This window comes from Pithys albifrons, chromosome 1 (assembly GCF_047495875.1).
Source record: "Pithys albifrons albifrons isolate INPA30051 chromosome 1, PitAlb_v1, whole genome shotgun sequence".
NCBI classification, from domain to species: Eukaryota; Metazoa; Chordata; class Aves; order Passeriformes; family Thamnophilidae; genus Pithys; species Pithys albifrons.
In genome coordinates this window covers 98,473,380-98,490,014 of record NC_092458.1, presented here as the reverse complement: position 1 = coordinate 98,490,014, position 16,635 = coordinate 98,473,380, and the positions used below count along the sequence as shown (strand labels likewise).

Genomic DNA, 16,635 nt, shown 5'->3' with positions numbered 1-16,635 from the left:
CAAATAATTCCACTGTCTCAAACTACTTAGACGTTTCCCATTAACTAGTTTATTAATTAGGCAGTTAAGTCCAACTTACTAGCTTTCCAAAATGGCCTACACGGTAGTTATGTCAGTCTGACTGCAACTCCATCATTTGTTCTAAAAATGCAGACAGCTATCAAAACTGAATTCTGACAGATGTGGATTCAAGCATCCTGGATCTTAACTTAGTTTCAAGTTCTCATTCTCATTTCAACTCTTAAGGGTTTATACTGAGTTTTAAGATTTTACTAAGAAGTCTTCTATGTTTATATTCTGTAAGTAGCCAACATGCACTCTTAACACTTAATTCCCTTAATGAAATAATGAATGTCAGCAACTTATTGAAAATATTTTAATTTTCATGTTTGTATTATCTTCCTTATAAAAATGCTAATAATTTATTGATCAAGCTAGGTATTAGCTAATTTTCCTAATCCATTATGGAAACCTGGAGAGCTTTTTCACACTTCTACAGCACCATTCACACATACTGTAAGTCATGCTGTTCTTTCACAAAGGTGTCAGAGTAAAACATTAATTACACTGTGTTAATGGATACAAGATTGTATGTTTCAACAGCAGTGATGCTAAACAGTCACACACATTTGCTATATTATACAAAGTTGATCGGGAAGACTTTTGCATGAGATACTTCATGATTACGGGAGACCTGCATCCTGAGAAAATGAGATGAGTAACTGGAGTGAAACACACATTCAGAACATAACTCAAACTTCCTTAAAGAAGAGCACCTTTGGCTTTTCTAAATGTAGATCCTTGCTTCACACCAACATCTGTTTTTTCAATTTATTACAGACAAGGTACTCTGTTTGCTGCAGTCAATATATCTTGTCAAACACAAGTTTAACACTGTAAAAAACAAATCTCAGTTCATCTACCAAGAGGAAGTAATAATCTCAGAAGTGTCTCAGCTTTAAGAATTTCTACTACATGTCATAGTTATTAGAGTTAATATCCCAAATTGTATCATAACTCCTAAATCCATACTTCCGATAGATTTTCACACAAAAGGTGTAAATATTTCATGCATCAACCAGCTCTTCAGTTTGCTAATTCAATCACTGACCAAGAAAAGTTCTAAGTTAACATACTGTCTTTCCTGAGAAGTAAAACTTACCTAATATGTAAACAGTCTTCTGATCACTTCTCTGACCAAGGGAATTAGTCACCTTACAGATGTAAGTCCCAGTGTAGTTATAAGTCAGTGGGTTGCTGAACTGCAGAGTATTGTTGACAGACAGCAATCCTTCAGGCCATTGTCCATCCAATCTAGAAAAACACAGCTATATTTCAAATGTGAATCTTTACAACTAGCTTAAATGGAACTAGCTGAAAATAATATTTGTAATAATCTATAGAGTGAACTTTTCACTGTGCTAACATTGTCAGTGGGCTTTCTTTGGACATTCTCAGTGTACACCTGAACATTTGTTTAATTTCTGTGCCGAATCCTTTAAATGTCAAATCTGCTGGAACTAGCAAGCTGTCTCCAAATCAAGTCTACTACAGCTAAAAAACATTATCTCAAAAGAACTTGAAGGAACAAGCCAACTCAAACTCTAAAAATGAACACTCTAATTAAGAAGCACTTATACTGCTGTCAGGATTATCTGCCTGTTCTTTTGCATACAGTTGAGCTATCACAAATATTTCTGTCCATACACGCTTAATTAACAGGACATTTTGACTAGAGTTTCTGAGCAAGAATTCAAGCAGCTTCTCCCTCTCTTGACCTGCTTTTTCTCATCCCCCATCACTTTTCCATCTAAATTACAGCACTGAAACAGAATGTGGTGCATGGTTATATATTTGGAGAAACATCTGGTTAAACAAATTTATTTCTAATCATTTGGCTTTTCCAACTCAATAATTTCACTGTACCATTCTGCCTGAGACTGCCCTAACAACTGTGTAAACACAATGAGAAAGGGGAAAGGGCAAAGGCATTGGAACCATTTTAACAGAGCTGCCAACTGCCCAATAAATACCTGTGCAAATTCATGCAGTTGGACCCCAATTTTTTATTTAAATATCTATTAACAGCTAAGCAGGCCTAAGTCAATATTCACACATACGCTTACCGGATCACAGTACATTGAAAGCATTTAGAAAGCAAGATTTTATAAGGGTCACGGGAAAAAAAAGCCACATAACACCTTAAAATACATAGTCACAAAAACACTCCACAGTTAACAGTAAATATGATCTTCAACAAATGTAGTTTCAAGACAACAATATTCCTACTACTTTGCTGTAATTATTGTCCAGAATTGCCTCAGCCATATAAAGCTGATAAAAGGGATCAAGCACATACCTCATAATTCATAGTATTAGGAATATTTATTTCAAGATACAGTCAAGTTGTTTGCCAGGTCTATTCTAATAAAATTCTCATATATGCAACATTTGACCATGAAATATCACTATCCTAGCAAATACAATGTCATCTTTGATTCCAAGGGACACAATTTTTTGGTATGGTAGTTCTAGAAGGTATAATGTGACACCGGTAAGACTGTACACAATTCAACACTGAAACTTTTTGTTTCCTTAAATACTCAAGCTACCCTTTTTTCACATGGATTTCACACAGACACACTTGGGATTTCCTCATTCACCTTGGACAGGATTTTTTTGGTCAAAAAGGTGCCCTAGTTTATGCCAGAAAATTTAGGCATTTTGTAAAAGTTGGTTCCATTTTAACCTCAGGACGCCTAAAAGGGACCTCTGAAGCTTGAAGTGCTTTAAATGGATTCATATATGTTTATTTCTTCTGGAATTGCAGGCACAGGTTGTATTGATTAGTTGTTACATATATCTCAAATTCAAGTGAGAGAACTGAGAACCCAGCACATCTGAAGAAAAAAGTGGTACTGCTGTTAAGAGGATGGCAAGGTTCTATGAACATATGAATTTTTCTGTGTTTAAGTTTCTCATTATGCTGATTTTGAGCTAAGCCTGGGATGGAGATGGCAGTCTACAGTAGCAGTAGACAAAGCACACATTTTACAAAACTTAGTTTAGCACAGCATGCCATTCTGACTACAAAGAGTTGCAACACTGACTGAAAATTTAAATGGCTGATTTTAGGATTGAGTCAGTTACAGTAATGTTTTGTTTTCCTGCAAAAGTACCATCAAGCAATTCAAAACTTATTGGTACAACATTTTCAATCCACATCATGACTACTGTTCCTCTACATTAAATTACATCCATCACTGAGAAGGTAGGGAAATTGATTACAGCTTCAAATCAATAAATATTCTCAATATTTACCAACAGAAGCCACTACAACATAGTTACACAAACTTGCGATATCCTTAGGCAAGCTATTTCCTTTTCTACAGGCAACAAGTAAATTTAAAAGAGCTGGGGTTATTTATTCTTTTTCTTCACAGGACAGATTTTTGTTTGTGCTTGCTCTTATTGTCCTCTTCTGTCTCTTGCACAAAGGCTGCAAAAGCCAAGCAGTAAATTTCAGAACAGGGACCACTCAATTCATATATTGATGAAATGTGGCTCTATGTAAGACTTTTTTCCTTTTTTACTAGACACGTATGTTCAAGACCTACTTTCCATCTCTGTGCATTTATCTGACTTGGCAAATGTTATAATTCAGCAAGCTACCTCAACTATAGTTTTCAGATTTTAAAATGCAGATACTGAAAAATTTGTTCAAGTGTTTACAATCTACTCTCAATAATAATAGAAGAGAACTAATGATATAATAGTTGGATCCCTATTAGACTTATTGGCCTTTGTTCTACATGCTGTAACATACACAGGTTAGTGTTCTTTGAGTAACTAAAGAGACTTTACCCTGAGCATAATTACAAACTGTTCAGGCATGTAATTTTAGAAGATACCCACTATAATGGGTTAAGCCAGGTAGGCCTAAAATTTGGGTTTTAAAGTGCAGCCTAGGCCTGGGTTTTAAAGTGCAGCTGACTTGAGCTGGGCTGGGCTAGCTAACAGCTGACTTCTTCTAGCCAGTAGTATTGTATACCATACCGTATTACAACATCATCTCAAAAGAAGTAAAAGCTGGTGTGTGGGAGTGGCTTAGTCAGTTCCATCATGGCTGAAGTACAAGCCGGACGTGGTGCAGCTCCTGTCTTGTTGGAGTAGGCCCTGCTGACCTTGCTGCCGCTACTTGCATTTTGTTTGAGTTCAGGGAAGTAGAAACATTTTGTTGTTACTCTTTCTGTTCTTTGCTCGGTGTCTTTTGGGGTGCTTATAAAACTACAGTGATAGAATCTGTTTTCACTGGAGAGTAGGGAAGTTATTTTTTGTTATTCCTAGCTTGTGTAAGTGTATGTTATATTGTCATTTTACTCTTCTCTTTTCTATATAAATATTTGTAGCTAGTTTAAGTATAAATGTAATTTGAGGGTTTTTTTCCCTTTTCTCCCTTTTCTTGGTGAGGGCAAAGAGGCTCTGACTTGGTATTGAGCAGTTGGCATTTTGCCAGCTTAAACCAAGACACACCCATATTCATACATACACACATTATATTCTCCTTTGGAAAGGCTGGATTAAACCATTACAACCCAATAGAAGTCATGTATTCTTTGTTTTCAAAACATTCAAAAACTTTACTGTAAGTTTAGTAATTATACCACTTGAATCATGTGGCAAGTCCCTTTATGCAAAGAGTTACCTGGTCCATGTAAATTCCATAGGTAATGGATTTGCATCAGCATTACATTTGAGCTGAACGTTCCCTCTTCCAATGAACCAGTTTCCATCATAGCCAGTTACTGAAACTTCTGGGGCATCTGACAAAAAAAGATTTCATCGATCAATCACAGTTTTTTTGTGATGAGTGAATTGCGTGTAATGGTCAGATCAGCGGAGCAGAAGGGTTTTTTTGTATGCTGTTTTTTTTCCTTTTTATTGGGAGGAGGAAGAAAGTGTGATGGTTGCTTTGATTGTCGTTTGTCTGTTTGTTTTCCAACTAAAAACCACCACCACCACTGCCGAAAGACAGAACACAATGCAGTTCCAACCTAGAGCATAATATGCAACTTTCAATGCAACTTTCCAAGTGTTTTCTGCAACCATACAGCACCTTGGGGAAGTGAGAGGACTTCAGAAGAAAAGAATCCATTTCATGTTTTTGTGAAGTGAGAAATGGTAATTTGGAGCTACTTCTCACTAAAAATACACAGCAAAGGATCAGAAACAGCCTTTTGAAAAACCAGGTAATTAGGAAATGACCAAAAAGTTCAGATGCCAGATATAAAGATTAAGTTGTCCACTGGCATCAAAATACAGAATTATGTTGGATCAGGCTCTGAAGCGCCGGGAGGTGATTTCATATAAGACAGAGACACCCAGCTGAAATATTCAGAAGCCACAGAACAGACAGCATGATTTGGCATAAGCTCCTATGGCAGGAAGAGGAGCAGATGCAAAAGCTGTAAGTGTCAGGGAAGACTGAAGAACACACACAGCTTCTCTCTTGCTGGGGTGTTGCTTACTATACAATTTTGTTAGAAGTTCTGAAACATGCCTTAACACTAATTTCAGATTAAAATACTTAAAAATCAACTTGGATCCTAATTTCATTTTAAATACAAAACTTAATTCTCTTATTTACTGTTTGAGACAACGATGGGAACAAAACACATTCAGTTCTATTTCTGTTCAATCTAAAACTTAGAGACTGACAAAATAAAGCAACACTAATCACTATTTTGTGCCAAAATAAGTGATTCTTTACCAAAAGAATAAAAACAAACTCAAATTAGCTTCTAGTCAAACCAAAAGAGCAAGTCTACTTTTTACAGCCACTACATTTCTTCTAATTGAACAGACAGACTTCTGTTATTTAGGAACTTTAAAGCAGCACACAACTGAGACAGGATACCAAAGGAGTAACTTGAAAATACGTTTGGTTTGGTCACATATACTTTGCCTAACAAAAATAAAAAGGGTCACATGACTAAAGTTTATCTGGCTTAACTGCTTTTAGCTAAGCAGCATTGTAAGCCATCTCACTACATATTCATGTGTTTTAAAGCCACACATTTGTTAAACAAGCCTGCTACCCTTTTGAATTATATGAGCAACCTGAAGCTGAATATCAAATGTTAAGAATGTACGTACTATGTTCTTTTCTTATGTTAATTAGCGTGGACAAAGCTTAATGATTAATCTGAAAATAACTTGCTGACCTCTCTAAAACCTACTTTTAACTTGTCATATCAAAGATGAATCCTTATTAGTTCTTTAATACTGCTGAAACTGTAACACACTATAAGGAGTTTACAGATCAACTGAGTTCACTGTTTTGTTGGTAAACTTTTTTATTTATAAAATTGAATAATAATGTTTACCCATGATTCAATATCCAAAACAACCAACAGAAAGAACCAGTACTTTAGCTTTATGACTTTATTTTCAAAACAGAGACCCTACTTGTGCCTGACTTGCCTCTTATCACAGCTTTTCTATACAGTTCTCATTTCCTTCATTTTCCTGAAGCAGAAAGTGTTCATCCCCTTCCTGGGCAAGGTATACACCAGTAAAGAAGGTGGTTTTAAGATATATACCAAGCAGCAATTACCTTACAGAATACTTACACTGTATGTCCAACACATAAGGGTATCGTAACTCCTTTTCCAAAGCAGGGTGCCTCACAACACAAGTTACACGTCTTCCTCTTGCAAATCTTGTCGGGATAATCACATACTGGCTTACAACTGTCACTGTTTCATTTGGAAACAAAGTAGAGGTGGATTCTATTTCCCCAAGGCCTCCTTCCCAGTCAATCTGTGCAGCAGGTTTTCCAGTGGCTGCTGTACAAATGGCTGCTGTTGTCCTATTTGCACCATCTATTAGAGGGTTTGGTCCTTTCGTTAAGCTCACAACAGGTTCAACTAGGGAGGGGAAAAAAAAAGTAAATTTAGGCAAGAAAGTCTCTACATCTTTGAAAGTGGCACTATGTAAAAGAGTCAAACAAAATTTAATCCATTTGCAAAAGCCAAGGTTAATCAGATATCCCTGAAATAAGATCATGGCATATCTCAGAGATGATAGCTCTGTGAAGCTTTTGCCTGCTGACACCATTCACCTTTGTCTACTCACTCAAGTTCAGTTTTTGTTCATTCACTACATTTAATGCACTGACAGGGAATTCCAGTGTGGTTAGGTCCACAATGACAACTGCTGTAGTGCCAGACAACAAATAGCTTAAGGTATTAAGTTGAAACTACATTTGAATTTCTTTGCAAAAAACCTTAGATTCTGACACCTTTTCAAGCATTCAAGTATTAATCAATACAGTCAGTTTGTGCTGTTTCAAAGCTACTTCACAGTTTTAACACTCAACATTAAGGACTTAAACTTTTGTTCATCAGAACAATACAACCAACTTCCATGTTGCAAAGGACATTTAACCTCTAAAAAATTATTATTATTATATATACACACACCACACATTAAATATAGAACCTAAGACATTTGCACAAATACAACTAATTTTATGTAAAATTTATATGCCTTTTACATACAACTTATTTTTTTATATTATGAATAAAATTCTGTCTATACATATGTATTTCTGACTGAATCTCTTTAAAATTAAGAAATTTGAACTCAATACTACGCCTAAGACTCAAAAAATCTGCACATGGAAGAATGTGACCTCTTCGTAAAACCACTGCTCACTCCAAAATTTTGGAGACTTAGGGAACACACTTCCTTCTAAAAGGAAGTTTAGCTCCTCAAGTATAAATCTACTGCTGAGAGCCACAGGCTGAAAAGCTCTTAAAATTTTTCATTCCTATTTAAAAAAATCTTCTTTTCAGCACTGTACAAGCCATCCAGTTGCAGTGTAAGCCGGAAATACCATCTGGTGCTTCAGGCACAAACCAAGGCTGTGCTTTTTGAGCATGTGTGCTGGTTCAGCAGGAGGGACCAGCTAACCCTGTGTGGGGGTGATCAAAGCTGTGTATTTTACCACCTCTATTCATTCCCCAAGGTCAATGGGCCATTAGCAGCAGCTGCCCAGGGAGCCATTATCACCTTCACACCCAGCCTGAGGGGGGCGGAGCTGCTAATGGGCCATCAACAGTTCAACAATACCCCCTGGCTCCCAGAGTTAATCACCCATTGTGTGAGTCCCCGCCCAGGGGGAGGGACTGGGTGCTCCCTGAGGATACATAAGTGGTGGGTAAGAAGACCTCAGGAACTTCTCATCGGATCCAGAGGAGCAGCAGGACCTTGACAGGAGAAGACCACCACTCTCGCCCAGACCACAGCCCTTGCCTGCACCAACAGGTTTTTCTTTTCCTTTTGCTCTGGACTTGAGGGAACCACAGGGGTCTCAGCACAAGGGCAAACAAACCCCTTTGGGTTTGTGCCCCAGGACACTGGGTTATACTGCTGGGGTTTTGTGAGTTGAAAGCAATTTCCCTTGTGTGTCAGTGTTGTTATTGTAATATTATTATTTAATTTTCGCTCTGACTTATAATCTCTCTCGTGGTGAGTTCATTTCCCCTGCTGGTTCACCTTTAAACCAGCACAGCATGGCCCACTTGTCACCAATGCTGTAGGATACAGGTTTTGCAGTAGAGCAGCAGGCTATTACATATCCTAGTCTCTTGCTCTTATCGGGCTGTTGGAGTCCTCTAGGGCAGGTCATCACTACACACTGTTATTCTTCAGCATCCACCTCAATGGACCAGCCCTCACTAATCACAAAGGAGAGAAAAGTCTTGCAACTTCTGTGCCTTTCAGTGTAAGTAGGAGAAATTTAATTCATGGAATTTTGTTCCCAGAAGTTGAAGCTGACCCATGCATGTATCTTGAAATAGAGCAGAGTTCACAATACCTGGCAAGATACTCCTCCATCTACCTATACCTTCCAAAGAAAACTGGGTAACAAATATTTTCATTTGAGTGAATTCAGTGCCAGGATCAGTTTTTGACTGTTTTCCGCTCAGTCTAACATTGCTCATGTCTGAAGAAGGTGGTTTATTATTTGCTTAATTACACTATAGGGAAAGGCAAGAACAAAATGGATAACTTTATAAAAATGTGTTCTCTGTTCTGTGATTGGAAGTTCTTCAAGAACAAATCACCCTGAAACTGAAGGTTTTTTAGGCCACTGCTGACAGGGAATAATTTTCTACTTTGTTTCTCTGAATGCTTACACTCTGTGACGCGTTAGTGACTCTACTGTAAATAAACTAACAGCTAGGGTTTTCTGCCAAGTTCTACACTCACTCTCCTGTATCTGACCCATCTCTAATGGAGCTTCTTTCAAATCTGATTCCCTGCTCTCCAACACTAGCAGTAACTAGAGCTTTCTGCAATAAGCCTGAAGCATTCCAGTATTGGAAAAAAAAAAGTCTTGAAAACTTAATATGGAGAACCTGACACTACACAGCTTTGTTATTTGACCCATAATTTGGTTTCCCTGATTGAAAATAAACACTACTCCCTTGTTCTCCCCAAATCACTAGTTGTAACCTTTTCAGTAGCTTCTGTAGTATTACTAAATGCAGACAAACACCCAAATTTTCATTTAGAATGTTATAAGCATGAAGACTCTCATTTTTGCAGTATCTCTCCCTGGCCAAGATTTTCATACAGTGACATCAATTAAATAAGCAGCTACCATTAGCATTTCATGCCAGAACTCCAAGAATTTCAGATAGAAATTCATATATTCTATTCCTTTTAATAATAAAAGTATCTAGCTGCAGAATTTTTCTTCCACCTCTATGTGAAGGGATATAGAAGTAAAAAAGAACTCTTAACTAAGATGGCAGAGATCTCCAGATCTAAAGCAAATTAGTCAGTACTGTTCTTTTAGAAAAAAAGAAGTCTACAAGTATTAAGTGATAGTAGCCAGAAAGCAGGATAGACAAAATAAAAATACTTTTCCCTAAGGTTATCATTATCAGGACAAAAGCTTACTTTCTCATACCAGAAATGTGTGAGATTTTCCAGTTTGAGTTCATTGTGTAACACTTAGTTTTACACTTGTGAACAAGACATGAAGCTGAACTATTCAAAACTACTCAACTTCATAAAATACACTTATTCCCAGTCCACTGTGTTTTGGTGCTTTTATTTTTTTTTTATACTTCACAAATGTTTAGGCTACTACTGTCACATATTCCCATAAATTACGATTCTTGGACTACACACATCAACTACAAGATAACTAAATAACCACATACGAAAAAGTGGAAAGCAACTTCTGCTAGGATACTTATTTCTTCAGTTTGTCATTCAGGTTTACCATTTGTCCCAGCAACTGAAGCAGAAACCCAGGCTAGTTATTTTACATGTTATATATATTTTACATGTATACCCATTATACATGTGTGTATATTTTTTCTTTCCTACAGTTATTACACGGCCGTTTTAGATATTTCACTCATGGATTAAGAGAAGAATTTGGTAAACAAATCTCTTAATTACCAGGGGCCACTGTCACCTCACCTCTCTCAACAGGAAACAGTTTTAACATTTCTATTTGGAAAAAAGATTACTCAAAGTAAGGAGTTTAGAAGGGTTTTTTGTGGTAGTTTTTTTCTTACTTTTTTTTGGAAAGTGTAATTTCTATATGCACCAACTCTTTGAGCAGTCCTCTTTTACCCCAGGAGCATTCAGTGTGCAACATGAATTATACTGAAACGTGTCCTAAAGACTTCCACTGCTCACAGTGGTGGTGGTGGTGGTGGATGCATGAAGGCAGCTGGGAGAACATTAGAGAAGCTGTTTGATCTAACCAGTAGAAACATTACATTCTATTTGGGTAAAAAAAAAAATGGTGAAATTTTTTTTTTGGGAAAGGAAGCCACCAATCCCCCAAAAAATCCAAAAGCCGAAGGGTCCTGCTTTCACAGTGTAAGAGTTCAAGGGCAGTGGTGGTTTCCCCCACCTCCTTTAAATCAGGAACTGTGTATACACACTGATTGAAGTGACAGAGGTTATCAAAAGGTCATTGCCCATGGATGATTTCTTTCCTGTAACTTAGAAGAATAGACACACAAATCTAAAGCAACATTATGGCATGAATTATATTTGTGTCATAAAGAAATAGTGGCCTAAGTATGGAAGCTAGATGTGCAGTTGTTTGAAGTCCCAACCTAATTTGCACCTCTGTGCTTGTCCTTTTACTGACTCAGGACCACTTCCTAATTTGACAATACTTTCTCTACCTTCATCTTATATGCAACATGGACCTCTCACTACTCAAGTCCTTACACTTCTTCATAGCAAACCAACATAATAAAGCATTCAAACACAAAAGAGCCTTAAATCCTAATGCATTAAGTTTCTAGGCCTCAAAGTTTCTTTTTTCATAATATTTCATAATCCTTTTTCAACAGTTTCTGTTAGTTTCAGAAGTTTTCTTCTACCACTGTGCACAGGCAGGAGGTCTGGATAAAATCGGAATAATTACAACACAAACAAGATTATTTCCTCTTACCATTAAATTCACCAATTCCTTGGCAACAGCATGACCCTGAGAATTGTCCATCCCTTCTTCACTGCAACTGACATTTGCCTGAATACTTTCTTTCCAAAAGAGTATTTCTAGTCTTTATTTTCTCTCCACTCACACCCAGTGGCTTTATACTTCCGTGTACCTTACTCTGTTTGCTAATTAATCCCTAATTATTGACTTTAGTTTGCTTCGGTTTTGTAGTTTTAGGATTTTTTTGCTTGTTCATTCTAAAATAAGTTCACTAATTTGTTATCTACTTCATACTTTTTCTTGACCCAGAGTATTGAATAGTACTTAAGAATGTGTGTATCTCATCAACTGGCGCTTTTCAAACACCAGAACTGAGAGGATCCATTTTCTATACTGTGTGACATGTACCTTCTTCTCATTCCTACTTGTAAGAATTTCTACATTAGAGTGTCTTGGATTTATTCCTGGTGACAGACTTAACACTGCTGACACTCTTCTGTACAGCTCATTCTTCCCTTGTAGCATAGAACTAGGCTGCAGAACAAGACCTCCTTTAGCAATATCCATGCTTAGAAATCTAATGTGGCAAGACAGTAGAGTCAAGCCAAACAGAGTATTTAAAATAGTCATGCACAGCTCTCGTTGACAACGTAAAAATCACGTCAGCTCTGCAAGCTGCCCTGTCACAAACAATCTCTTCTGCCTAGAGACACCAGTTGGGCTCACTTGGTCCAGCACCTTGAGAAAAACAGCTTGCCACAAAGCTATTTGTGATTTTTTTGCCCTAGTTTAGCAATTTAAGATTGATCAAACAACATTGCAGGCAAGCCCAATACACCTGCTGGACCCTAAAAGCATTTTCATATTTTCACTGTCTTAACCTCTTCTTTTGTAGTGCATTTCCTTAAGACAACATGGAGCACTAAACAAAGGAAACTGGGGTGAGTAAAGTCACCAAATGGAGAAAGTCTGTTAAGCTGAAGTTCTAACTACGGCAAAATATAGGGCATTTTATCTTGTAGCTGTTTTTTAATTCCATTTGCCTTCAGTGTCTCTGCCTTACAGTGTATAATCATCTACTACTTGATGAAATACGCCCACTACATATGGGAAGGAAACTAATTTTTTGCTAAATAGGAACAGACTAGGGATGAGGAAAAAAGGCAGTGCTGCTTGGACTGGAAACAGTTTCAGTCCTAGGACAAGAACTTTTCTCAGTTAAAGGAGAGCGTTTTATATCAGTGGGTGAATGCAGTCAGGCTAAAGCTGATTTTAAAGTTACATCAACTTTTAAATTTTGATTACAGCTCTCCCGTGTCTTAAAACTGCTGAGTTTGGAATTGCTGAGCTCAGGCCAGCAAAGCTCAAGACTTATTAATTTACATACATATTCTAAAAATCATTACTTCCCCAGTATTTTAGTGTTAAGTCTACATGCCAGTTAGTAAAATGTTCCCAGAAGGATAGAAAACATGTAAGTTCTGTGGTCTTAGCAGTCCAACTGGTGGACTACCCAGCTGGACATGCAAGGCATGCTGCTGCTAACTAGGATGGAAAGGCATCTTTGTAGATAGTACCTGGGTTTGGAACTCAGAGGGTGACACCAAGTCACTGAGAGGTTTAACAGCAATTGGCAAACATCTGCACCAACTATGAAAAAACAACCTATGATCAGAAGCACTGTCTGCCTAATAAATACTTTACCTATTCTGTTACAACTGCAATCTTTGATAATATGTATCTAATCAAGCAAATAGTGGTCCTTCTACATTTTCAAATGCAGAATAATGAATACACAGGACATACATTTGCTTTCCAAGTTCCTCCTCATGCCCTCGATAAACCTGAAATTTCAAGGGCAAAATGGACACAACTACTAAAGTGATCTGAGAAAACCTTAGGAACTGTCTAGAAGAGATGAGGTAGAACAGTAAGAACCTCCCATGTACATTGGTTAAAAGCACAATAGCTAAAACGTGAACTCAAAAGACTGCTACAATAAGGACAGCCATAACCACTTGCAGTAGAGATGGAAGACAGATGGAAAAGAGACATAAAACTACATGCTGTGTACATCATGGAATTTTGGTAAGGTTACTTGTTTCAAGTTGGATTAAACCAGTTGCTCTGATGTGTCTATTTTGCCCCACCTTGTGGTGAAAACCAGTTTACATACAGTCATTTGATTAATCTCATTGACTATTATACTATCTGTTCAGAAAAACAGTCACGAAGGACCACCTCAGCTGTAGAAAGAACTATGACTACTGGCAGCAGATACAGAAGTACATTATTTTATTACAAGAAGGCATACTACTATGAGGAGAGGGCAAGGCAATAACAGATTTTCAAGTTTCAGAGTAATCATTTTACCTCACACTGCACTACCAAGTCTATCTGTGCTTCAGTAGTAATTTGTTATAAGATAGTGTAAGTGAAAACCCAAGTTTATAAAAGCCTCACATAATGACTACCCATAACCAGTCAAGAGCTTCAGTTGCCTCTTTCCTCCCACAACTCCCAGTAGTCATCTAGACAGTTTTGCTTTACATTTGTACTCTGCAAAGAACAGTTTACATCACCAGCCCCAAGCAGGTACATTAACTCATCATGTGAGCAACATATTTATAGAATCATTTGAGCTGGAAGGGAACTTTTTAAAGGCCATCTAGTACAATCTCCCTTCAACCGTATCAGGTTGCTCAGAGTCCAGTCCACCTTGACCTTGAATGATTGAAGGCATGGAGCATCTACCACATCTCTGGGAACAGTCTGACCTCATTACAGATGATACACTGAGACAATTGGTCATGACCAGGTTTTAAGCAATACCTGTTTCTTCTGAAAATCAGTGACTACTCATTGCACTATCTGAGGGAATTTAGCCACTGAGGTAGCTAAAGCAGCATTCAGTAGCTCTTCAGAGCACACACACACAAGTCCCTAGTATCAGCGTTGCTCGGTGAAAGTTCTAAAGCAACTAAATGCTTTTACTAGCACAATGCCTAAATAGGAACCAGTTACTTATTTTTAATATCTAGACAATCCAAGAGCAAGTTCTAAACAAGCAAGATCTAAAAGAAGACTCCTCAATGATGTTCTTAAGAATAACAAGACACCTATAATGGAAGACCAGCAAACACATATTTTGCATTTTCTTTAGGTTAAAAGGTAAAATAAAACTCATTGCTAAGTCTGCAGAACTTTCATAAGGAACTTGACTTACCTAGTACTGTTACAGTTGTTGATGACTGAGTATTTCCAAGTGGGAATGTAACTGCTTTGCAAATATATTCCCCTGCATCAGAAAATGTTACATTTTTTAAAATTATTGTTGCATCAGTAAGTGAATAGTTTTTAAATGCCACTCTTCCTTGGTATTCTCCTTGAACAGATATTCCATATTCAGGATGATGAACAGCAATAGTCTGTGAACTTTTACCATATATCTTCTCCCAAGAAACTTGTGTTATTGTTTCATTTACATCAATTATGCATTTCAGTGCAACCTTCTTCCCCCAGATTGCTGTCACATGTGGATCAACAACTGGTCCAGCTAAGGCACCTAAAAACAAAGCAACTGTTAGTTGGTACATGAGAAAGTTATGTCTCTGAGTCTTCACACTTCAGTAATTAGCTTGACTTTTTAAGAGAATTCCTATATTCCTCTGAATAACAGATTCACAGCAGTGTAGACACAATACAGAAGCATGCTTCAAGCAAAAACATCAAAGCTAGGCACAGATCAACCATTTTTTAGAGAATTCCATCACTAATACACAACTTCCTATAAAAACCTGACAATTATCTAACTGGTGTAACAGTCTTTTGGGAATTTAACTAGATATGAGTATTCTGTGTATTCAGATTTACTGAGAAAAAGCAATAATCAGACATGGTACTTGAGCAGTCTGATTAGTGATCCAAAGCATCAGTTAAAAACTGAAGTTAAATTACTGCACTTATTTCTATTTTCAAAAAATAAAACTTTTAATAATTTAAAGACAAATGCGTTAAGTGTAAACCACTTACCATACCCATAACTGCTTAAAAACCAAAACAGTTAAAAATCAAACAAGAAAACCCATATCAAACCCCCACAAACCACTCCACATGAACAGTGACAGTCAATCTAAGAGCTCCATGTTAACTTCCCTATCCTACTTCATAATGAAGACATGTATCATCGTACACATGAAATCTTTCTGCAACACTGCAGTGCAGTGTCCTCACAGTAGATCTTCCCTCACACAGTAAATATCCAAGAGTAGGCACAATCAAGTGTTTGCTTAAGATTCAATGTATTCCCACTTAATACCTAAAATACATTCCACGGAAGCAACTGTGTTCCGAGCTAGCATTTTACATCACCCTCCTTTCAAAAAAGGAAATTCATCCGGGCAAAGCAGTTTGATAAATCACTGGTTCACAATTTATTTTGTCAAACAGATGCTCCAGCAACTCTGCTCATTAGTTCTCTTGGAGCAAACCAACATGATGAAAAAGAACCAAAGCCTTAGTCCACACTATTTCTTTTTCCTGTGCTTAAGGTTTAATAGAGCCATTTCAAATGCTCCAGTTCCCTCTCCAGTCACCAAATCAGTACTCAGGCTCTTACTGAGGAAGTTCACCCATGAAACTGAAGTCTAAATTTTACTAATCATATTTTCATAGGCATGAAGATGTCATCCAACCAGAGAGATGAAACCACATTTTCCCTCATCAAGTTCACACAAAAGACAAGCCCTGTGTTCAGGACAAAAGTCTCCATATGCTTTTATGTACAAGTTCATTGTTAACAGCTTTCCATTTCCCATAAATTGATTTTTCATTGTTCAAACCATAACTGAGTCAGTGAAGACACCCAAAAAAGCAATTTAAATATTCAGCTATGGATTTCTTCAGTATCATCAGTAAGGATGAAAACCTTAATTTGAACAAAAAACCCCAGCCTAAGTCAGTACTTTAGACCAAGATTGTTGATATGACAGTCACTAGGAGGGAAAAACCCTCAGACTTCTGCTCAGACTTCTGGGAAGGTAACAAACTGATCTGGAAAAACACTCCAGTTAGCTGAACACACAAGCTCTTTTGTTTCTTTTTATTTTTTTTTTGTGTGTGTGTGGATAACTCTACTTACAGTAATT

The 16,635-nt window shown here is 37.2% G+C and overlaps 1 protein-coding gene across 4 annotated transcripts in view; it reads right to left on the bottom strand.

Moving 5' to 3' along the window:
* The window catches only part of NECTIN3 (nectin cell adhesion molecule 3), a 62,682-nt gene that overhangs the window by 27,909 nt on the left and 18,138 nt on the right, over nt 1-16,635 (bottom strand). For all 4 annotated transcript variants that reach the window (XM_071561994.1, XM_071562004.1, XM_071561976.1 and 1 more), the window contains 4 exons: nt 14,715-15,053; nt 6,633-6,929; nt 4,706-4,823; nt 1,163-1,314 (listed from right to left, as the gene is read on the bottom strand). In XM_071561994.1, the coding sequence (XP_071418095.1) occupies nt 1,163-1,314; nt 4,706-4,823; nt 6,633-6,929; nt 14,715-15,053 (906 nt within the window). The remainder of the gene's footprint in view (nt 1-1,162; nt 1,315-4,705; nt 4,824-6,632; nt 6,930-14,714; nt 15,054-16,635) is intronic.